Source organism: Geospiza fortis, unplaced genomic scaffold (genome assembly GCF_000277835.1).
Source record: "Geospiza fortis unplaced genomic scaffold, GeoFor_1.0 scaffold10, whole genome shotgun sequence".
NCBI classification, from domain to species: Eukaryota; Metazoa; Chordata; class Aves; order Passeriformes; family Thraupidae; genus Geospiza; species Geospiza fortis.
The window spans coordinates 727,264-748,387 of NW_005054326.1; the positions used below are offsets into that span (position 1 = coordinate 727,264).

The 21,124-nt window shown below is 39.8% G+C and overlaps 1 protein-coding gene across 1 annotated transcript in view; it reads right to left on the reverse strand.

Moving 5' to 3' along the window:
* The window catches only part of WNK1 (WNK lysine deficient protein kinase 1), a gene marked incomplete at its 5' end in the record, with an annotated part of 97,791 nt that overhangs the window by 55,582 nt on the left and 21,085 nt on the right, over positions 1-21,124 (reverse strand). The window contains 3 exon segments of the mRNA XM_031057009.1: positions 4,679-4,836; positions 6,900-7,120; positions 10,987-11,159. Coding sequence (XP_030912869.1) covers positions 4,679-4,836; positions 6,900-7,120; positions 10,987-11,159 — 552 coding nt within the window.

The window sequence follows — 21,124 nt, forward strand, 5'->3', positions numbered from 1 at the left end:
AGTACATGAAAGAATTATATATCTTGATTTCATTTTGCATTGTAACTCTCTGCATTACTTGGATACAGGGCAGAATTGCAAAAAAAAAAAAAGAAAGAAAAAAACCCAAAAAAAGCAAAACCACAAAAAAAAGAGGATCCATTCCCTAATCTAGTAGCATTCCACACAGAGAGCTGAGCTTGCACGAGAAGGCAGAGGAGAAAAAATGAACCAAAGGAGAGGAAATCGGTACTTTAACTATAGTACAGCTTGTTATTAATTCATTGCAGGTTTAGATTATTTCTTTTCTGAGGCCAACCAGTCATCAGTAAGTGCTCACTGGATGCATTCAGTCCCAGCTGAGGAGACATACTGCTTAAACCTCAGAGATTTCCCCATCCCACAGGAAGCTAAAAATCCAAAGAGCTGTGAATTTTTAAGCACTGACTACTAATTTATTTGGAACCATTTCCAAAGAACAGCAGAGGATGGCTTTAATAAAGAAAACAGGGTTTTGAGACAAAATTGCAACATTATGATTTAATGAAAACAAAGATAAAGGCTAGATTCCTTTATGCTTGAGTGACAAGCCAAGCAGATGTCTTTCCTTTCTAAAGAAACTGCTAGTGAAAGGGTCTGGACTGAATATGCTAAAGGGTGCAAGTACAAACAGAGGTCAATATCCTGCGTTAAACTGCTGATTTCCTTATCAGAATGGTGAAATAAAGTTTGGCATAACACCTTGAGCCCTAGAGATTCTTCACAGTTGTGTTTTTTAAGCCAGGTATATAGCCAGGTTACTCTGTTAAAAGAATTCTTCTAGATAAAGTAATCCAGAATAACAATTTAACTGCACTTGTGTGTCTTGGGCCAGAGAAAATTCAAGAACTTTATCCTAGGACTGTTTTAAGGAACTACAGGAACTTCCCAGTGAGAGAATGTAGACAGTATAAATGAGCATCTTAGGAACATCAGGCTTATGTAGCAATGCTATTGTCCAAGATGTGAAGAAACAATTTCTGCCTGGGCCAAAAAATATCTCATCTGTGAGAGGAATTTCAGCTTTTAGATCCAAATTCTAGATCTGTGCTTGCCAAGGTGTATTATTTAACAAAAAACTGCTTCCAACCATGAGGAAAGACAGGACTGAGTACTCTGAGCAGTACTGCAAAGCTGCAGTATCTGGGCATCAGATACCATCCTTATCACAAAACATGTCAGGTCAAAACTCAATGCAGCTGAAGGCCCCCTAAAAAAGAGAGCAATGCACAGCCAAAATGGGAGAAAAGAACATAAGCTGTTATTGCCAAGAGGTTCTGAGAGGACACCCTGGACATTTAAAGAGACATTTTACAGCACTCTGTCCTAAGCAATAGCAAGGATTTAGGATAATGGAGCAACTTGGCTTTTTACTAAGCCTAATAGTTCCTGCAAAGAGGGTGAGGGAAATTAATTAATTTAAATACATATGGCCTGCAGTGAGTGGCTGCACATTTTGATCTTATTGCCTTTGGAGTTTCAGTAGTTTTTAAGCTCCAACATGGTATGACCTTTCATGACTTTCACAGCAGACCATTCCCATTGTCCTTTATCTTGCTCTCTGTACGCACCTAGATAAAATAATCCTTTCAATTTAAGGCACAGCAGGACTGTAGCTGCTACCTCAAAACACTCCTAAACATGTCCAGGGAGGTAGCAATGAGGGGGTTGAAATTGAGATGCTAAACACCTTCCACAAAACACACTCACACCTTCCAACATACATTAGAAGAGATGTGCTGGTAACTGCTCAAGTCACTTTGGCAGGAGGGGGTTTTCTGCCTCCACTCTGTTATTGACAGTTCACAGACTGTCCTTTCAATCCTCTCAAGTACTGAATTTGGCAAATGGTTCACCCCACAACTGCACACGTGGTCTAAACTTCTAAAATCTCTAAAATCTTCTAAATATAAAACTACCTGGCTCTTCTTCACATTGGTTCACAGAACTTTCATGGAGTGGTAGAAAGAATGCCAGGAGTATTTAATTTCTCTTTCATAACACAGATCTCTTTCCACATTATAGAACACCAAATCCTCCATTATCAGCTAAGACAGGATTGTGTTTTATTTCCAGATAATGTTGTCTTGCCTTCATTGAAAGCTTTCCTTAAAAATTCTTCACATTTTGTTTCTGGTTGGTTTTGTTTTGAACAGACTGCTTTGCAGCTACACTGAAATGAACAACCCCAAAAATACCAAAGCACACAGACTTTCAAAGCAGACAAATGTACATTTCACTTTCTTTACCTTCCTGTCCTTTGCTACTTCTGAAATAAAACAAGATTTGCTGGATTTTATATCAAACTGTATCTTAAGAGCTCTCAAGCAGTAAATTAAATAGTTGGGGGGAAAAAAAATCAATCTATAAACTTTATTGTGAACCATCAGTAGAGTAGAAGAGAAGGTGGTGTCGGACAGACCAAAAAATTGCCAGTGTTTCTCATCCACTTAGAATTTCCACTGTCAGCCAATAACAATGGGGAGAAAGGAGCACCACACACAAAAAACAAGTGGTAAGTGAAACCCTGGTAAGTCTCTAGGTAACTTTTGCTGCTGCAAGTCCCTACAAAGCTTTCAGTACTTCAAAGACCTGGGGATTTACAAGCCTGAGGTTGTCTCAACAGCTGATTCTCACCAACATCCCAGTTCCTAGCAGGGTCCTTAAGGAACAGGCAGGACAGTTACATTAGGCAATGTCCATCCAAGTTTTGCTGCTTTGGCTCTGTCCAAGACACACTGATAAACACAGTAAAAGGCACCACTGAGACTGTTCTAGTAAGATACATAGCTTTCTTTCATTGATCCCAACTGCTTCCAGGACAGATTATGCTGTACACAGAGTAAGGACTAGACTTTAGCCTAGTTCTTAAAGTCTATTTAGAAAATTACAGGTAAGGTTGCCAAAAAAAAAAAATTAAACCAAAAAACCTCAACTCTGTATGTATATAAATGTATATAAAAAGTTATTCTAGCATCTGTGCAAAACACTGATGTGACCACTTATGCCTTTTTTTCCCTTCTTCTGTGCCCCTCCAATATTTCCCTGAAAAAAAGGGATAGTCTTATTTCACTAAGCCTCTCTTCCGAATCTGTTGCTTCTGACATGAAGACTCTTCTCCAAATCTAAATCAGGAATTATATCTGCCTTTTGCAGTGTGAGGCATCAGGAATAAGAGTGTTTTATTTCCCAAAGCTAGGCAAGTTGTTTATTAAATCTGCAACTTCTCTGAGACAACATGCTCAAAAAAAATTACCAGGAACTCATCTGTTTATGGACAAAGAGGTAAGTCTGGGTTTTTTTTTTTTCTCCTTTGCACATATGACAGGTATTCTGAGAAATCCAATGCAAGTTTTCACTTCCCCAAGCAGCCACCTCACTATTCTTTCTGAATGCTTAGGTCACAAGGTTGAACCTGTCTGTTTCACTGTACTGGTACAGTCTTCACAACAGATATCACAGATCAAATCTAGCCACACCCTACTGCTCATTTCTAGCACTGCAGTTCTGCTTCCTGCACTCAGGGCCTGCCTGTTCCCCTCAGTCTGGTCAGATGGGCCAGCTCTAATCTCTTGATTGCCTTCTCAGCCTTATTTGTTTTCTCCCTCAATGCCTCCATCTCCACCACTACACTTGCCCAGTACTTACCAGGGTGGAATAGCTTCCTGCTATTTATCAAGTGTTCCCACTTCATCATTATAAGAAGTGCCCCCAAAACACAGGAGCTAAGGGCCATTCAGAATTCAATAAACTATTAAAATCACTCCAGGCAACTGGCAGGCAGCTAAGCCAGTGCTCAAATCTGTTATCCAGCTTTATTGCAGAGAACAAGGTTACCAGCTCCTCTTCAAGACAGAACTACTTCCACCATCACCCAAGTGGCTTAGAAAATAATCTGTTATTATTCTAGTGCATTCATTTTCTCTAGTTTGGTTTGGGGGTTTGTTTCTTCATATTTTTTTCTTATATACTGACAGAAGAACATGAACTCAAGGCAGAATTGCTCCCCACTGCCTTCCCCAACAAACCTCTGACATGTACCACTGGGACTGCATCTACTGTATGCAAAGGCTCAGACTGAGCAGGGCCCACTCAGTTAGTAGAGCCTTGGGTGTGAAATAACCAGGATGCTTTTGCTAAATGCTGCTCCCAATGTTTGAAAGATCTCCCACCCAATGCTTTCAAGGTGTTTCTTAACAGTCCATTGTACCTCTCCACTTTGCCTGCATGGTAGGGGATATGGCACACCCACTCAATGCCACGTTCCCTAGCTAAGGTATTGATAAGGCTGTTCCTGAAATGAGTCCCACTGTCTGACTCAATCCTCTCAGGGGTACCATGCCTCTTTTCAAGGCCCAGGATGGTGTTACCCTAATAGAAACAAAATTTTGTTTCCATTCATATATTTTACAAGCTTCTGACAGTTGTTCAATGAGTTTGACCACCCTGTAACTTCGCATTTATCCCAAAATCATCTCTTTTCAGGCTTTTTTCCCCCACACAGCACTGGTGCTACCGAGTTCGACCACCCTGTAACTTTGCACTCATCCCAAAATCATCTCTTTTCAGGCTTTCCCCCCCACAGCACTGGTGCTACCCAGGTGTAGTCCTTTGCTGCTAACAGCAGGAGCTTTAGGCTCAGCAGTGAGGAGGCACTTACACTGGTCACTCGCCGGTAGATCTGCGCGGCATTTTGGCACTCGGAATAAGGATACTCAGACGTGGCCATCTCTAGCATACACATCCCAAAAGCATAAACATCAACGGACTCATCATATTTCTCCTCATACATCTCGGGGGCCATGAACTCTGGGGTACCTTAAATTAAAAGAACGATTCAGACTCTAAATGTCTCAAAGCGAGCAGAGGCTGCTGGCGTTACTCACCGCAGGGGCAAGCTGGGCAAACCTGTGAGACAAGAGAAAGTGGAGGCAAAAAGAAGAGGGAGGAAACCCTTAGTGACTCTGTTGCACCAATGTAATTTGTGAGTCTTCCATTGCAAGGCCTTTATGGAATAATAATGGCAAGTGAAAAGTGATGCAATTCCCTGTTTAGGTATGTTAGTTGATACAAATGTCAGAACAGACTGGATTAGCCTGAAATCAAACAGGAGGGGAGGGGATAAGAAGAGGGAAATACTGTAGACTAGCCATAGGCTGCAAACCAAATACTAAGGAGAGTTAAGGCACTTACCTTTTCTCCCTGTAAGGAAAGAGGCACATTAAACTTTGTTTCATAAATTACCTGACTGCCCTCTGCTGCAAAAGAAGTAGTACTGGTAAGAGCCCATAGCTAGTCTCTGACCTGCTGCTCTCCATCTACTTGCTCAAGTAGAATGGTTCAGGTAAGGCCTTGCAATGAAAAGCTCTGTTGTTACAAACAAAAATCTCCGTGAAGAGGATAAGAGGTAATTTTCTGCAAAGGCCACTCACCAGAGCCCTTTTCTTCATATACTTACCTTCCCACCTGCAGTATATTTATAGGCCTACTGCAGATACAGGCATTAGTGAGGGACATCCTACAGTCAAAAATACTCAGAAATACAGAGAGATTGAGTTACAGGCATAGAGCGTGAGATTCAACAAGTCCCATTTAAATAGTGTGCAGAAAATTATTGCCCAGTCAAGCATCACAGATCCCCTCTGCAAACAAAGGGACTGCATTGTATGATCTGATTCACTTCAAGCCAGAGATGCAAGTTTGCTTTTTGTAAATTTAAACACAGAATTATTTCCTGCAGACACCAGATTCCAGACAATTTACAGATCATTCTACAGCCCATTGCTTGTTTTCACCATGCTAAACCAAAAAGAATGTAATTGCAGTCATTTATCCAAAGGCTAATCATTAACAAATAACTATGTAACAGATGGTAATTTTCCAGTGATAAATTTGAAGATATGACAAATATGCTTAAGAAATTACGGTTTTTAACACCATTCTTTTCTTCCCTATTAATATTTTGACCTGGTTAAGAAGCAGGAAATATTTCAGTGACAGCTTGCAAGAAAATTTATAGGTATATGCCATTGATCCCAGCTAGGAATCTGGCACAGGACTGTTGAGTAATGCTGAATTTTAGCAAGCTCTAAATACTGCGAGTGAAAGAAACTTCATTTCCTGCAGTCTATTGACCCAACTATAAAAACAAAGCTGATAAAACCAGTTCTTTCAAGAATTCACAAGAAAGATTACACTAGTTCCACCAAACCAATTTCTGAAAGAGTTATGAATGGATACACAGGGACAGAGCCAGAATAAAGCACTATTTCCCAGTGTACCCTCCCAACTCACAAAAATCCACATTCTACAGTGAAGTAGAGTAGTATACTTCCCTGAGTAAGGCATTATACTACAGCCTATGTTATTATTTAAATACATATGCAAAATATTGACTTTCTTTGGTATACCTCAGTTTCTGATTACTCACAAGCTGCAAGAGATTCAACATTAACCCCTGGTGACAATGAAAACATAATTTGACTGTGTGAACTAATGCTACAGTAAATATCAAAATGTTGTTTGGTCACCAAAATGCATTTACACATTTCCTGAAGCAGCACCACCATCAAAGGTAAGATTTTTATGCAGTGAAGAGTGGTTTTATCAACAATGTTGCACTAGATTGTTGGGCCGGACAAGAACTCTATATTCTGAATTAGCTGATGTTAATATATAAATAACAAAAGCACAACCAAAATTTCAACATGTCTTTGCATTAAGAACACAGAATGACCTCAGCAAGCAAGAGACAAAGCCTACATATTTTCAGGCTTCGACCATGTACCTTTGTAAGCACATTTTTTAGGAAAGTTCTTAAAATGCTTAAGTCTCCAAAGAGGTAGACTGGCTTAGCAGCCTCCAAAACAGGAGAGGCTTACCTATCACACTTTTGGCAAAAGAAGCTCGTTTCAGGGTTGCCAGACCAAGGTCTCCGATCTTGACTGATCCAGTGGGGCCAGTAATGAAGATGTTGTCACATTTTAAGTCTCTATGAATGATGGGAGGAGTACGTGTGTGCAGAAATTGTAAGCCTTTCAGGATCTGACGGCACCAGCTTCGTAGTACTTTAATTTTCATCACTTTAAATCTTTTCAAATACCTAATGAAAAAAGTAACAATAGGTTAAACAGATTCTGCTAACAAACAGTAGATTACATGATACCATTTGCTGTTTGGAAGCAAAGAAACAGTAATTAAAGACTTGTATCAACTTAAACTTCTATTTTAAAATCTACCTGATCATTTCATTACTTCAGAGGAGCTAGAGATGATTGCCCTGTACAAAACCTATCCCCCTTTCTTCTAGCCAGCAGACTATAATGATGAAACAAAAATGTGAAAACTTGGTGTACATAGCTGATAACATCTCTGCATAGAGAATCATTCTACAGTAATTAGACAGCTGGATTGCTAAATTTCAAGGCACCGCTTCAATGACAAATAATTCAAGGCTCATTAATTACAGTTCTTTATCTATTTAACTTCTCAAACACTTACAACCTCTACCTTGCTTAATTGTAACTGGGTGGGAAGGTGGGTCACTAGATCCAAAATGTTAATAACCAACAAAGTACAGAGCTGCGGAAAACTGCAAGAGCTCTGAAATCATTAGTCCCTCGTTTCCAAAGTAATCAAGCACTCTGTTCAAGGTTTCCACATTATGTTATAAATCTGCTTCAAATTTACCTGTGGAGTTAGCAAGATAATTAGAAATTCTTAGAGATCCCCTCCCTGGTGCAGGACAGGGTTTCACCACCTGAATCCAACTGGTACTACTCATTACTTCAAAACTATGGACAGATAGAGACAGGGCAGAGAAATCTTTCAAAAGGCTCTGTCAAATAATTGAGGTGGAAGAGTTCATACATAAGTCTGTATCCTTTTGCAGGTAGAATGCAATCCAACCGTAACTGTTCTATCCTTGCCATGCCTTGAAACCCCATGTAGGAAGAGTCAAATTTCATACCAAAAATATTTTTCAATGAGCATGACCTAAGACTAAGATCCTATTCTGTTACTTAACTTCAGCAGATTAGAGATGCCACAAGGTGAATAACCTCTGACAGTTTTCAAGTGCTTTCCAGGAGGGTTTTCTCTCCATCTCTATTTGGGCAACACAATTTGAAGCAAAGAGCTGTTTTGCTCCTTCTGAAAAAGTACAGGCCAGACTGCATGTAGAGAAAGGACCTAGCATGCTCTGTAGAGCAAGGACTTTATTCTTGTTCAGTCAGAGTCTCAGATAAAGATCAGTTTCACACTACACAAAGACTGCTAGTAAATTCTGCGACAAGCATGGAGTCTAGCCACTGCAATCTGAAAACTAAAAGCAAGTTGTGTTCAATTATTCCATGGTAGTGGTCAGTCTCTTCTGCAGATTCACTTAACTAGGAGATACAGTCCCGATGAAATCACTTCAATCAGCTCCAACACAGAAATGCAGTGTATTCATCCCTTGAATTTCTCCAGTTCAAAACAAGACCTGGAAAATGAAGTTGCTAGCAATGATCCTGCTGTGAAAATAAGTCTGTAAAAGCAATTGAGTCAGTTGCAGAGGAAATCAGGTGTCAGAATGTAAAGGAAGGCAGGGGAAAAAGCCAAGCCAAGGAAGGAGACAAACTGAAGGAGGTTCTGAATCGCATCAGCTACCACTTGAATTCCTGCTATTGACACAACCCTCATTCATCTCTCTTGAGCCTGTTCCAAAGATCACATGGTAGGGGGCACTTCAGTTCAGCATCTGGAATCCCTAATTACATTCTTGGTTACAAATATGCTAGTCCACTGCCAGCTTTTCACTGCTAAAGGACCTGGATCCAGCCATCACCCAACACTGTGCAGTGTGGCTGTCACTGTTCCATAACACTAACCTGAATTAAGTCACATGTCACTTCATGCAGAAAACACTTTAAAATGGAAGCACATACAAATAAACAAAACAGACAAGCCTACTAGCCAGTATGTTTTCACTTTTCCTACTATCATAGAAGAACTTGGGCTTGAAGAGACCTCAGGAGGTTTCCAGTCTAAGTTTCTGTAATTACAATTACACAGAGCTCAAGGAGCTATAGGAATCCTTACTAAAATAAAACATGAGAAAATTTCCTTTAAGATACCATCACATTTATCTTCTGTTAACTTTTTTACATTAAGTGACAAGTACGTCTATGTCCCAGGTACCAAAAGAAAGGCATCACTTTTATCAAATTCAGGTAAGGTAAACATATTGAAAAAAGATATGGAAGTAATAGTCAAATATATGCAAACACAAGTGTACAGTGTAAATCTAGGAAAATGCCACAAGCACATGAAGTACTTACTTAAGGCACACCTGAAATGTCCCATACAGTTCACCTGTCAAGTCTCAAGCAAAGTGGACTAGAATAAACTACATCCCAGTTATAACACCAGCTATACAAGAGAAAAACCCTAGCCAGAACTCTTAAGTTTAAAGGATTTTCAATTAAAAAGCCTATTACTTTCTCTGGATTAAATAAAAATACTTTCTTATTTCAAGATACAAAATAATCCCACAGACAGAAAATCTGGGGTATTTCTCCTACCAACACCCTACATTATAATTGTCTATTATTACTTCATCATCTTGTTTATGACACCATATAAGCCAATCCAAATATTAAAATCTGAGAGGGAGGGATAAAGGAGTAAAAAAGGGAGAAAAAAAAAAAATTTAGCACTACACATTTAGCAGAAAAGTAGGTAAACTTTATTTAAAGGCATCAGTACAGAGGTGCAAAACCATTAACTTACTACTTGTCTGAAAACAGCACATGAAGCACCAGATTATTATTTTACCTGAAATACCTTCACCAACCTGAGAAATGTCTCCACTGAACATACACCTAAAGAATGTGGTCATATCCTTAGCCATCCAGTTCTATTTCAAGAGACAAACACTTCCCTGTAACTGCAGCCCAGACTCCCAGAGAGCCATTTTTCTTCTTAACAATGTCTATTTGTAGCTATCAATAAGCATGGTAAAAAACACAAGACATTCACAGGCTATTTCAGCCAAAGGCAAACTGTTTCCAGCTCCTGCAGCCTGCTTACACATGTAGGGTGTGAATGCCTCTCCAAGAGTGAAATGGGCACTGAACAAAGGGAGGGATGCAGAGCCCCTTTATTCCAGAGCTGGCAGCTTTATGCCCAGCAGAAGGATGGTGGCTGGAGCTCAGGACACACTCCCAGAGAGGAGCAGAACCCTTTTATTCCAGAGCTGGCAGCTTTACTCCTAGCAGAGGGATGGTGGCTGGAGCTCAGAACCCCTTTATTGCAGAGCTGGCAGCTTTACTTCTAGCAGAGGGATGGTGGCTGGAGCTCAGGACACACTCCCATCGGGGCACAGAGCAGAGCCCCACGAGCCCCTCACACCACTAGAGGCCCTCGCAGCAGCCCCAGCTCTCTGCTTTTAAGTCAGCCTTCAGCACAGCACGAGGTGCACTCTGCTGCCTCATAGGTCCAAGCTGCAGGATTTTTATCTGAAGCTTCAGCAAGTTTCAGATAAACCAATAGGTGGTGATTTTTTTTCTTTTTTACCTGTTATTTGCATTGTGGTAACAGCCAAAACCTCCCAAAAGAGGTGACTTAATTTGAGCTTTGAACTTTATGAACTAGCTTATCCTAAATGGAAAGCAGCTGGAGAAAAAAAACCTCAAGTTTTCACTTCTCAGAATTTCTAAGTATTGCCTTCCTGAGCTCTTAGAACCCGAAAGTCTTGTACACGTGCTTACTGGGATATCACAGGTAAGAACTGACAAGCTTGCTAACTTAAAAGATGTTCTACCATGCCCTGCAATGCTAGTAATGCTCCTCTTAAACAAGAATGTTCCTACAGTAGGTTATCCCTCAGCAGAAGGGCTCTGTTTTCATCTCAATATCACCTTCTTCTAGTGCTCTTGTGTTGTGCTAATGAAATTGAAACGCTGTGACTTGTCTTAATTTACTTACGTTTTTAATGTTCCAGACGTCATGAGTTCTGTCACAAGAACAATACACTTTTTTCCTTTGACTGTAGACTCCCAGGAATCATAGAACCTGACAATATTGGGATGCTGAAGCCCTTTCAGCATCCCAGCTTCCTCTTTAAACCTTTGTCGCTCTGACTTGGACAGCTTCCGATCCTAATGAAAAAGAAAAGGTGCATCAGAAAGTTTTGCTTCATTTTCTTATTGAGAGGCAGCAACTTGAAAACAGTTAGTACACACAAGAATCACGTGTCCTAAATGCCATTTGGTTTGCAATTACCTTTAAATAGTCTGTTTTGAACACATTCTATTACAGTCTTTCTATAATATGTTGCTCTGTATAATTCTATTGCTCTCAGGGTTAAAAACTGCACAGCTGCAGATAAACTCCTCTTTCTGCTTTCTCCTGCTTTTACTACTCTTAATAAATTTAGCTGTTGCCTGACTTGGGGGTGGAAAGGGGATATAATATCTTGAACACTTCAGTGTTTGTGAGTGAAATCAGATCATTTAACCCCCCTCATGTTGTACATTACAATAACCTTTCATTATTCCTACATGTCTATCCAGACCACTGGTTAACAGATGGGATTAGCCACCCATAGAGGGGGTTAAGCATCAAACCTCTGTTAACATACAGTATGTTCCTGTAGCTGTAGACCATCAAGTGAATGAATTGGATTTTCTCTGATTAAATGCAGAACCTCATGATTGAGCAAGTTTCCTGAAATCTCATGTCAACAAAACCAAAAAGTTACTCTTGTAACTCCCAGTAGAGACAGAAAGCAATCTTTTGGCCAGAGGCAGAACACAAAACAGCATTCCTGGACTGTTGTGCTGCAGCTGGCTGTCAGCTACCACCAAGACTTGGAGCAGCTATTATCTGAATGAGCAGCACATCTCAAAGAGAAGATGTCTCCTTGTGCCACGCAGTGTTGTCAGCTTGCCAAGGCATGACCATTGCACTGCTCACATCAGTCAGACTGACTGGCACAAACTGGGTCCATATGCAGTTTGCATTAAAAAACCAAAATATTTCAGGATATACTTATAGCCAAGAATTTCAGAAGCATTGTTTTTAAGTTATTTAGCAATAACTGAAGACCTATTTGTCAGATCTGAGTAACAATTTTAAGTCACTTGATTTCACATTGTCTTTTCCACTAAAAGGAGGCAGTAAAAACACACAGGATTTACTTATACTCCGATTGTGCTCCAGACAGTAATTCCTCTTCCTTTGTTTACAGGTCATGTGTTTTCTCAGTATAATTCAGCCATGTAATATCTAAACCATCCTACATTCACTAAGGCCATCAACATTTTCTAAAAGGTTCACAAAGTATCTTCAGGCATGGACAAACTTCTTTTTCAGATGAAGCTCCAATTTTCAGAATATACAATTTCCCCGGGTAAGTGTCTGAAAACAGGTTTGAAATCACCTCAGGGATCAGTTTCCTGCTGGTGTTTAGAATGTCACTCACCTTTACAATTCTTAGGAAAATGCAAAATCCTTATGTATGACTAATTTAATCTACAGACATCAAAAATCATTCAATCCTACAACTACTTCACTCTGCAGAAATCAGCATTACTACCTCTTCCCATTGTTTCATAAGCACACTTGCACAAGTTTTGATATAACATTTGAAGGAACACTCCACTAACAACTGAGCATTCATGTCTGTTTAGGTGTTGCAGTTTTTATATGTAATTAGTACTCTAATTTGAGCTGTCTTACCCCTCTAATAGCCTTCCTTTCAGTATAATGAACAAGGCAGCACAAGTTCTGTTTCAAACCTCAATCTTAACAAATTCCAACTGCTGAGACAGAAAAGCAGTGATCTGCAAGAGGTACAGCTGATCATACACACATGTACCAGTGCTTCAAACAACACAATCACAATATCATCTTTCTTACAGGAAAATAAAGCAGTATTCTCAGCCTCTGCTCTTGACCCTCATAATTGACTTTTTTAAGCCACTGTACTTAGCTGTAAATTCAGCTACTATATACGGTCATTATACAAAAAAGGCTGCAATAATTATTTTTCTATTACTTTTAAATAGTCAATATGAAAATCTGCATTCATTTTTGTCCAAACCCAAGATTTTTGATACACATTTGGATTACATTTCCTTTATTGTGTGCATACTAACAAGTTATCTACCACAAACACTGTTACCAGTTTTAGACCTACACTTAATATCAAGTCAAGGCTATGTCATTTCATTCTCATTTTAACCCACGTAACCCAATCTCCCTTCAGGGCTTTATTCAGTTTTCCCTGCCCCCATTCAAGTGTCCTCAAATAGAAACTAACAAGTGCTAATCATCCTTATCAATGAACAGACTCCTAAGAGGCACTCACTCACATTTGGACTCATTTCTCTCTCTGGTCACATCCACGGCAGCATCATGTTCCTGCAAACACAGCTGTGACGCTCAGCACAGACACTCAACACTTCAGTGCTGGCATTAAAAACCCACCAAGACCATGCAATAGACTAAGTAAAACAACACTGCTTTAAAAGTCACAGCGCCCCAGTGATCTGGGACAAGTTTGGACAAAGCACAGGCCAAAAACTTTCACCCAGGAACACAGCTATGTTTTTGCAACCAAGGAAACCCTGCACCCTTCAGTACATAACTGCAGCAGCAAAAGGGAACATTAAACAGAGCTGGAAGAAAAAGACAGAGAGGCCACTTGTTCCCTAAGCCCAGCAGTGCATACTACCTTTTACTACCCTCATTTCCTTGGACACACAACCCACACCCTCATCTGTAACAGGTTTTTATATTCTTCTCCTAAAGGAACACTAATGCTAGGTTACAGAAGACTGCCAATATACTTTAAAAGAACCCACAACCCAAACATTCAGGAAAATACTGAGTCTCCTGTACAATTATACCAACAAAGTCTGTACACACAATGACTGGTTTTAGCTGTACAAATTACATTCTAATGCAACTTGCAAACAGTTGGCCTGCAGGCCAACATACAATTTAAAATGACAAGTTCATTTTCAAAACCTGACTAATTAAAAGTATTAGACAGCAAGATCTCCCAGGCTGCATAGACACAGACTAAAATAGAGCCTATCCCAAATGCATGTTGGCATCCTTTGAGCTATTAGTATGGGCAAAAGTGACAACTTCACCTCATGCTTGTTCTTGTACAAAAAATGCAACTTAAGCAGCTGCAGCTACTAAAATATTGAAATAAGCAAGTAAAATAGAGCACTGTATGTAACTTGGGAGACTGAGCTGTTACCAGCCACGTTTGGTATAAATAGCTCAGGAAAAGCAGGGGAATGAAAGTATCTTGGCATCACATGGAATGCAGAAAGTAGCTGTAGAGCATAGCTGTGGCAGAGAGAAAGAAGCCATCATCATTTAGTGAAAATTAAAAAGAGTGTTTTGCACACTCTTTTGGGAAAGGAACAGTTTCCACCATCCTTAGTTATAACTGCATAGACCAAAAGACTCAAGTCCAGATGAGTTTTCCCAACAAGGCAGCTCCTGGGGGCAGTACTCAGAATCCATCGTGGCCTCTGAGCAGGACCCTGCAGAATTGCAGGACCCTCAGCTATATCTCCACTTCTAAAGATGTAAAGAAATCTGTGGCCTATCACCCAAAATATGCCCTCCTTTGGCTTAAATTATTGGAAGTGTGAATCAGATAAGCAGATTTATCCCCTGCAGCCTTTTTCCTATAATTCATGGCCCAAATATGTACATAGATGGATCATTTCCACAAGTATTTGTTGTTTTCATTTGAAAGCAAAAATATAAGTTTCACAGATTAACATTCCAGTTTCACCAAGTACAAGATCAGTTAAACAATTTTAATATTTGTGTTGATTTTTTTTTAATCAAACAGCCAAAAACTAAACAAAGTAGAAAGACTCACGAGCAGTTTTCCATAAGCCTAGGAAACTTAAACAATTTTATAAAAAAGCCAGCACTTTAAGAACAGTTAGTAATATACAGCTTGATATCCTATCCTTCAAGGACCAAATCATTTTGGAATTCCCACTAATAAGATTTAAAAATGGACATACTCTCTCCTTTCTTGCTCTTTTTTTACCATAAGCAACCTTAGGCAGACAAGACAAAGTCCTAAACCTAGAAGTTAGCAAATCACATTCTTGTAGTAGCTCAGCTGGCACATGCTGAGCAGATATAGCCCAAATATTTTTAAAAATACACAAAGCTGTCAAACTATAGGAGAGCTTGCTTCCTAAAACGGATTTAACTACCTTATAAAATAGACAGCATTGTTCTTCCTAAACTGATAGCTTCCCTGGAGGACCTAAGTGTCACATCCCAATCACTGGGCTGCCCTTTGAACAAACTGAAACAGATGCATCAAGCCTACTCTGTTCATTTCATTCATTCCTTTCCACCTACATTAAATTGTTTTGACAAGCCAGGACACACAGCAAGGCGTCCCAGCACGTGATTTGTGGGTCTGCAGTGCCAGGGGCCTGAAAGGAGACGAGCAGCAAATGAAACATTGTTCAGTTCAGAGAATTCAATAAGCTTTTTCTTGGCTGTTTCCACTTATCCAGGTCCTTCCCATCAGATTTGTTTTGGTCAGGAAAGAGCTATCAGAGGTGTTTACATTTTTCAATGTAAAACAGGGATCTTGGGCCTTCATGATAAACCAGGTACAGGTTTACTCTTCCACTAATTTTTTTAATGTACAGCAGCATGAATTACATGCAGCATTGTTACCCTGTACCTACATGCCTTATATAAATAAAAAACCAACCAAAACCAACTCCCTTTTTCCCCTAAGATTAGCTATTGTACCAAGCCACAACAAAGCTCATAAGCAAAAAAATGCCTATAGTCCTCTGGTGGTTTGTTTCAGCCAAGACTTACTATCTATTCAGCATCCTTAATAAGGAAAAAAAATACATTTCTGGCACCTAAATTAATCTTAAATTTCAACTGGGAGATTCACACAGTCATTGAGCCTATGGAGTAATTTCCCACGTGTTTTCCTTTCTATCTGTCCACAGTCTTTCTGAGTTCTGTCCTGTTCACACCAGGACAAGAAATCCCACATCTGCAGAACACATCCCAGTGCCCAGAGCAGTCACAGGGCCCAATCCAGACAGCAGAGGCAGCAGGGGAGCCTCCTCATCAAGGCATTGCACTCTGCTCACATCCCTTGAGTCTCTTCAGGCAGCCCAAGCTCAAGCAAGGCTCCCACTATTTTTCCTGACTGACACCAAAAGGCCTGAGCTGAAGTCTGGGACAATTCAGTGGCATTAAACAGACACAGTTCTGCACTGGTGGCACAGTGCACCTCACCCTCCAACACATACTGCAGGATACCAAGCAAGTGGCCACCAAGAGAAATACTCTACATGAAAGGAACTACACCTGCCAACTCCTGCTATACATGCTCCAAGGTGATTTTCACTTCCTTAACATCAAGGACAATTTACATCGCTGAAGTGCTGGGGAAGCTTCATGCACAGCAGAATGAACCAGACTCAGAAAACTTCCCATGATCTCCATCTACAAATAAGCAGACTCATAAGCAATACAGGTCAACTTCAAACTGTTTGGGTTTTGATTTAAAAAAAAAAACCAAAAAAAACTCAGTGATGAGCTGCTACACTATTTAGAGCTCTTTCATCTTCCACAAATATTAGGAAGATAAGCAGTAAACAGAGAAAGACTGGACACTTCATATAGTAAAGACAGGTTTTACTAGCTTTCTGCATATCATACCACTAGATCCAGAAGTGATACACAGCTATAGTGCAGGGAGAGTTAGTGGGTTGATTTACAGGGAGGGTTAACTAGACTACAGCAACAGTATGTAGTTTTCATCCAGACATGCAGTAGAAAAATTAGCAGCAATGAACTGTCTTCAAGTGATGTGATCTGTAAATGTACAGCCATGAGAGACTTCAAAGTGCTGTTGAATTATAGATAGTCTGAATCACAAGCAAGGTGAATTATCTATCTCTGCTGGGGTTACACTGAGCAGCATTTTGTCAGGCATTCAAATGTCTGAAAATCCAAGTGAAGACACTGCAGCTCCCAGCCTATTATTTGGAGGAAGAAGTAGCATAGAGAACAGACAAATGTTCTTCTGTGTGCATTTCTGCAGCATATGAGAAAGGCTTTGCAAGCCTTTAAGCAAGGTTAATGAGGGGTCATCAGAGGAGAAGCTAGCAAGACTGTGTTCTGATATTCAGCACTGTTAATGGAACTGAGGCTTTGTGGGCTGCAGTGTTCTCATCCTGAAAAAATCTAAGAGTTAAGAGGAAAAAAGAGCACAGTAACCACTGAGCTAGATTAACAAAATATCAACAAAGAGTCCACTGAGCTTAAAAATCACCCAGCATTACACAGTTGGTGCCTAGAAATGGACGTCTCAGTGCACAAGCACTGCATCTACTTTTCTGCATCAACACATAAACCACTTAATACTTTCCAGCATTAAAGACCAGGTAGAGAGATAAAAGGGAAGTGAAAGAGACTGTTCAAAATGCATCCCTGCACAGCAACAGACAAAAAACATTGATCAAAGATCTGTACAGATCCTTCCATCACTCTACTGTCTACAAACCACTGAACACAAAGAACTGGTTAAACAGAGCTGAACAGCAGCTGTTCCAAAAGTACATATCCAGGCTAAAAAACATCCCAGCCACTCCTCATAAGGCTTGTGCTTTGGACCCATTGCCAGCTTTGCTGCTCTTCATTTGACATGCTCCAGCACCTCACTGCTCTTCTCTTAGTGAGAGGCACAGAACTTTCCAGCCACTTTCCTGCTCCCCTTACTTTAAAGATAGAAGACAAAGCCTCTGACAGGTAGCAAAATACCATGCCAGGCAAAGTTAATGTTTACTGAAAGAATGATTTCACTTTGCTCCTTGGCAAGTCTCCACAAGAAGAATCAATTTTATATAAGCTACAGACAATCTTCATGGAGCATGCAAACATCCTGAAGAAAGATAACACTAAATGTAAAATACAAACCTAGCACAATAGAAGAGAATAGGCTTGAAACAGTTACACATTTTAAGGTTCCTGATTAAAGGTAAGTATTTGCTGTAGGTTTCCTCTTATACAAGGTATTAAAAACACTAAGTTTCAGGAAAGTACGAAAGTAGTCAACCTAAGTGAGACACTGAGTGATTATTCCCATTGTTCATCAGTTTCCTGGTGAAAAGCACCTGCCTTCTAAATTTTTCACCACTAGTTATGTGGAAGGCAAAGGAAAATGGGTAATTGATTTGATATTTCTCTTCTGTGTTTTAATTTCTGGCATTTCAATGCACTGCAATAGCAACTAAATAGAAAATTCACTGGAAGATGAAGTAATTTGTTAAAAACATAAAAAATACAAGTGCTTCTTGTTCTTTCCTTTAGAATTGTTGCAGTTAAATGATACAGCAAATGTACACAACTTTCCTTATGCTGCTCAAATGTTAGAAATTAAGAAACAAACATAATCTGACAGATAACTGATGGTAGGAGGAGGGAAAGGAGGGAAATTAAACTCTAAATGATCAAACAAAAGGAGGCCAGAAGTCTTCATCAGTCACCATTCAGTCTGAGTAAGTCAATTATACATATCCTGAAGGAACTTGTACTTCATCTTTGTCTCAACACTGAAGGGGAAATATCTGCAAATTACAGCCCACATATGTGACCAAAAGATTCCAGCACCACTCCCCATTTTATCCTGTGATTGTCTCCGTTTTGATGAAGCTGTGACTCACCACCACAGGCCAAGGGGGCAGAACACCAAGAATTCTGTTCCTCTGTGCTCACTTCCCTGCTTTTACACTTGCAGTAGCCCCTGTGCCACCAGTAGCAGTAGCAGCATCTAAGACACCTGGTGGCAGTAATGTCATGGACTTTTAACCTACGCTTGAAGAGACATCCTCAGCAAGAGTCTCCTGGGAACAGAAAACGTATCAGAACTGATGTCTCTGCCTGCTTGCACCAAGTTCTGGCATCGTTGCAAATACAATCTCCATCACAAACACAACAGCAGAAAACCACTAACAGTAGATAAGAATGTTTCTTCTTTATATAAGGTCACCAGAGTCTTGAGAGTACACTTCCCAATAACAAAGTTTATCTTTTGTTACAGTAGCAGCATGGGAATTTTTTATTTTCAGCAATGCCAAAGGTGAGCACACTGCTGGGATACTGCACTTGGATACCATTTGCAGTATTAGATGGAAGGCTCATGGCCAGTGCTCACCAGAGACAGAGAAGTGCAAACACACAGCTTCCAAAAATTCAGCCAGTGTAGATTTTTAGGTTATTACTAAAATTTTAAGAAGCATTCATAATTTGTACAAACAAAGTCTCTATTGGATGCTTGCTTTCCAGAGCTGGGTTATGTGTGAAAATACACATTAATACACCTCTGTACTGCTCCTCTCCCCAGTCTCACATCAGCAGCATCATCCTTAGGCAAAACAAGTTGGCTGAACTCAAACCTGAGCCAAATACCCCTTCCAAAGAAAACAATGCCTGAGCTGTACATCATCTAATCAGAGTACATTAAATACCATACCCTTACTTTACCAAATCAATTACATATTTTCCTTTGCTCTCCACAAAATCAGAAAGCAAAAAAAAAATTAAACAGTAGATATGAAACCTAAAGCTTAGACATGACCTCTTCTGGAATGTTCCAGGTCCTCAAGAATCTGGACTAAGAATGGCAAGCAACTGTTTAGGCTTCAGTCATTTCTATTCTAGGGTTGCTCTAGGCAGCATTTGTGTTTCCTTACGTAGAAGTCTTGAGGGGAAAAAAAAGATGGCTAAAAGATGTATTCAATTTATCCATTCTGAGAGGCTGAACATTAAGGGGCAGTAATCAAAATGCTGGACTATACAAAAATAATCAGTAAAAGAACAGAGAGCTCATCTATTTATTTTCACTATTTTCACTTTTAAATTGTTATTTGATCCATGAAAGATAAATGAATAAGTTTGCTTTCTGATAGCAGCTCTCAACAAGGCTTATGTTTATTACATACAGCTTATTAGAGAACTGAAGTGTTGGCTGAACTGAATCCTTGATGAGCTATTAACCAGCTGGACCATCACGTCACTTGGCTCAGATGCCTCATTAAAAGTTTCAAAGTGTGTGTCAGTTCACATTTTGCACTGAACTGATGGTTTTATCAGTGAGAAGTAAGGTACATCCAATTGCCTCAGTTTTATTTTACTATGAAAACCCAGTTCTCCACTCAGGGGTGACAATACTTCAGTAAAAAAAGCCTTTTCCACAGTTCATTCTGGTGACCTCACAGATTTATTAATTCAATGCATTAGAAATGCAATTGTAGTTTTTTGTTTCATGTATTTCTGTAAGGCTCAAAGTCCTTTTATGAGCAGCTGCATGTCTAGAACATTAGGGTAAACCCTTAACTGCTTCAATTGAGAAAATAAAGCACATATTACAATTCCTCATCTCATATTCTTCACAAAGCTAATGGCAAACAGGAAAAGGTAGCTACAGTCACTTTTCAGCACACTGGAAAGTTGCATCAATATGCTGGCTGGAAAACCTTCAGGAGTCTCAAGATGACTGCAAGGATTCACTAATAATGAGCACAATAAGGGTTCAGAAGAACTAGGAATGTTCTTGTGCCTCTAAGCAGCTCCCTTGCAAAAATCTCAGCATAAAGCCTAGAGACAAGTATCAGATCAGCCTTCCCTGCTCCCCACACTCCTCCAGTGGTAAAACTCTCATCAGCCTACAGTACACCTTGGCTTTAACACTGGTATACACACTGTGTTTGCAGCCTGGTTACCCTACAGCAGTTACTCTGCCCAGCTTTCCTCCTTTTCCTGCAAACACATCCAAAAAAAGTACTTCATTTAATTTACAAAACTGTGGATTACTATCAGTTATGACAGGATGACATATGAAGTGTAGGCCAAGTACTGGCAGCCAAGAGAAAATCCTTACAACAATCACCAGAGAACTCCATGCCAGACACCTCTCATTCAGAGACAGATCTCTCATTCAGAGATCCTTCAGGGATCCATTAAAAAACCACAAATAATTGCCAGGTGTTCTGCACGTTCTTGCAAAACAAAAGAAATCAAAAAGGGATCT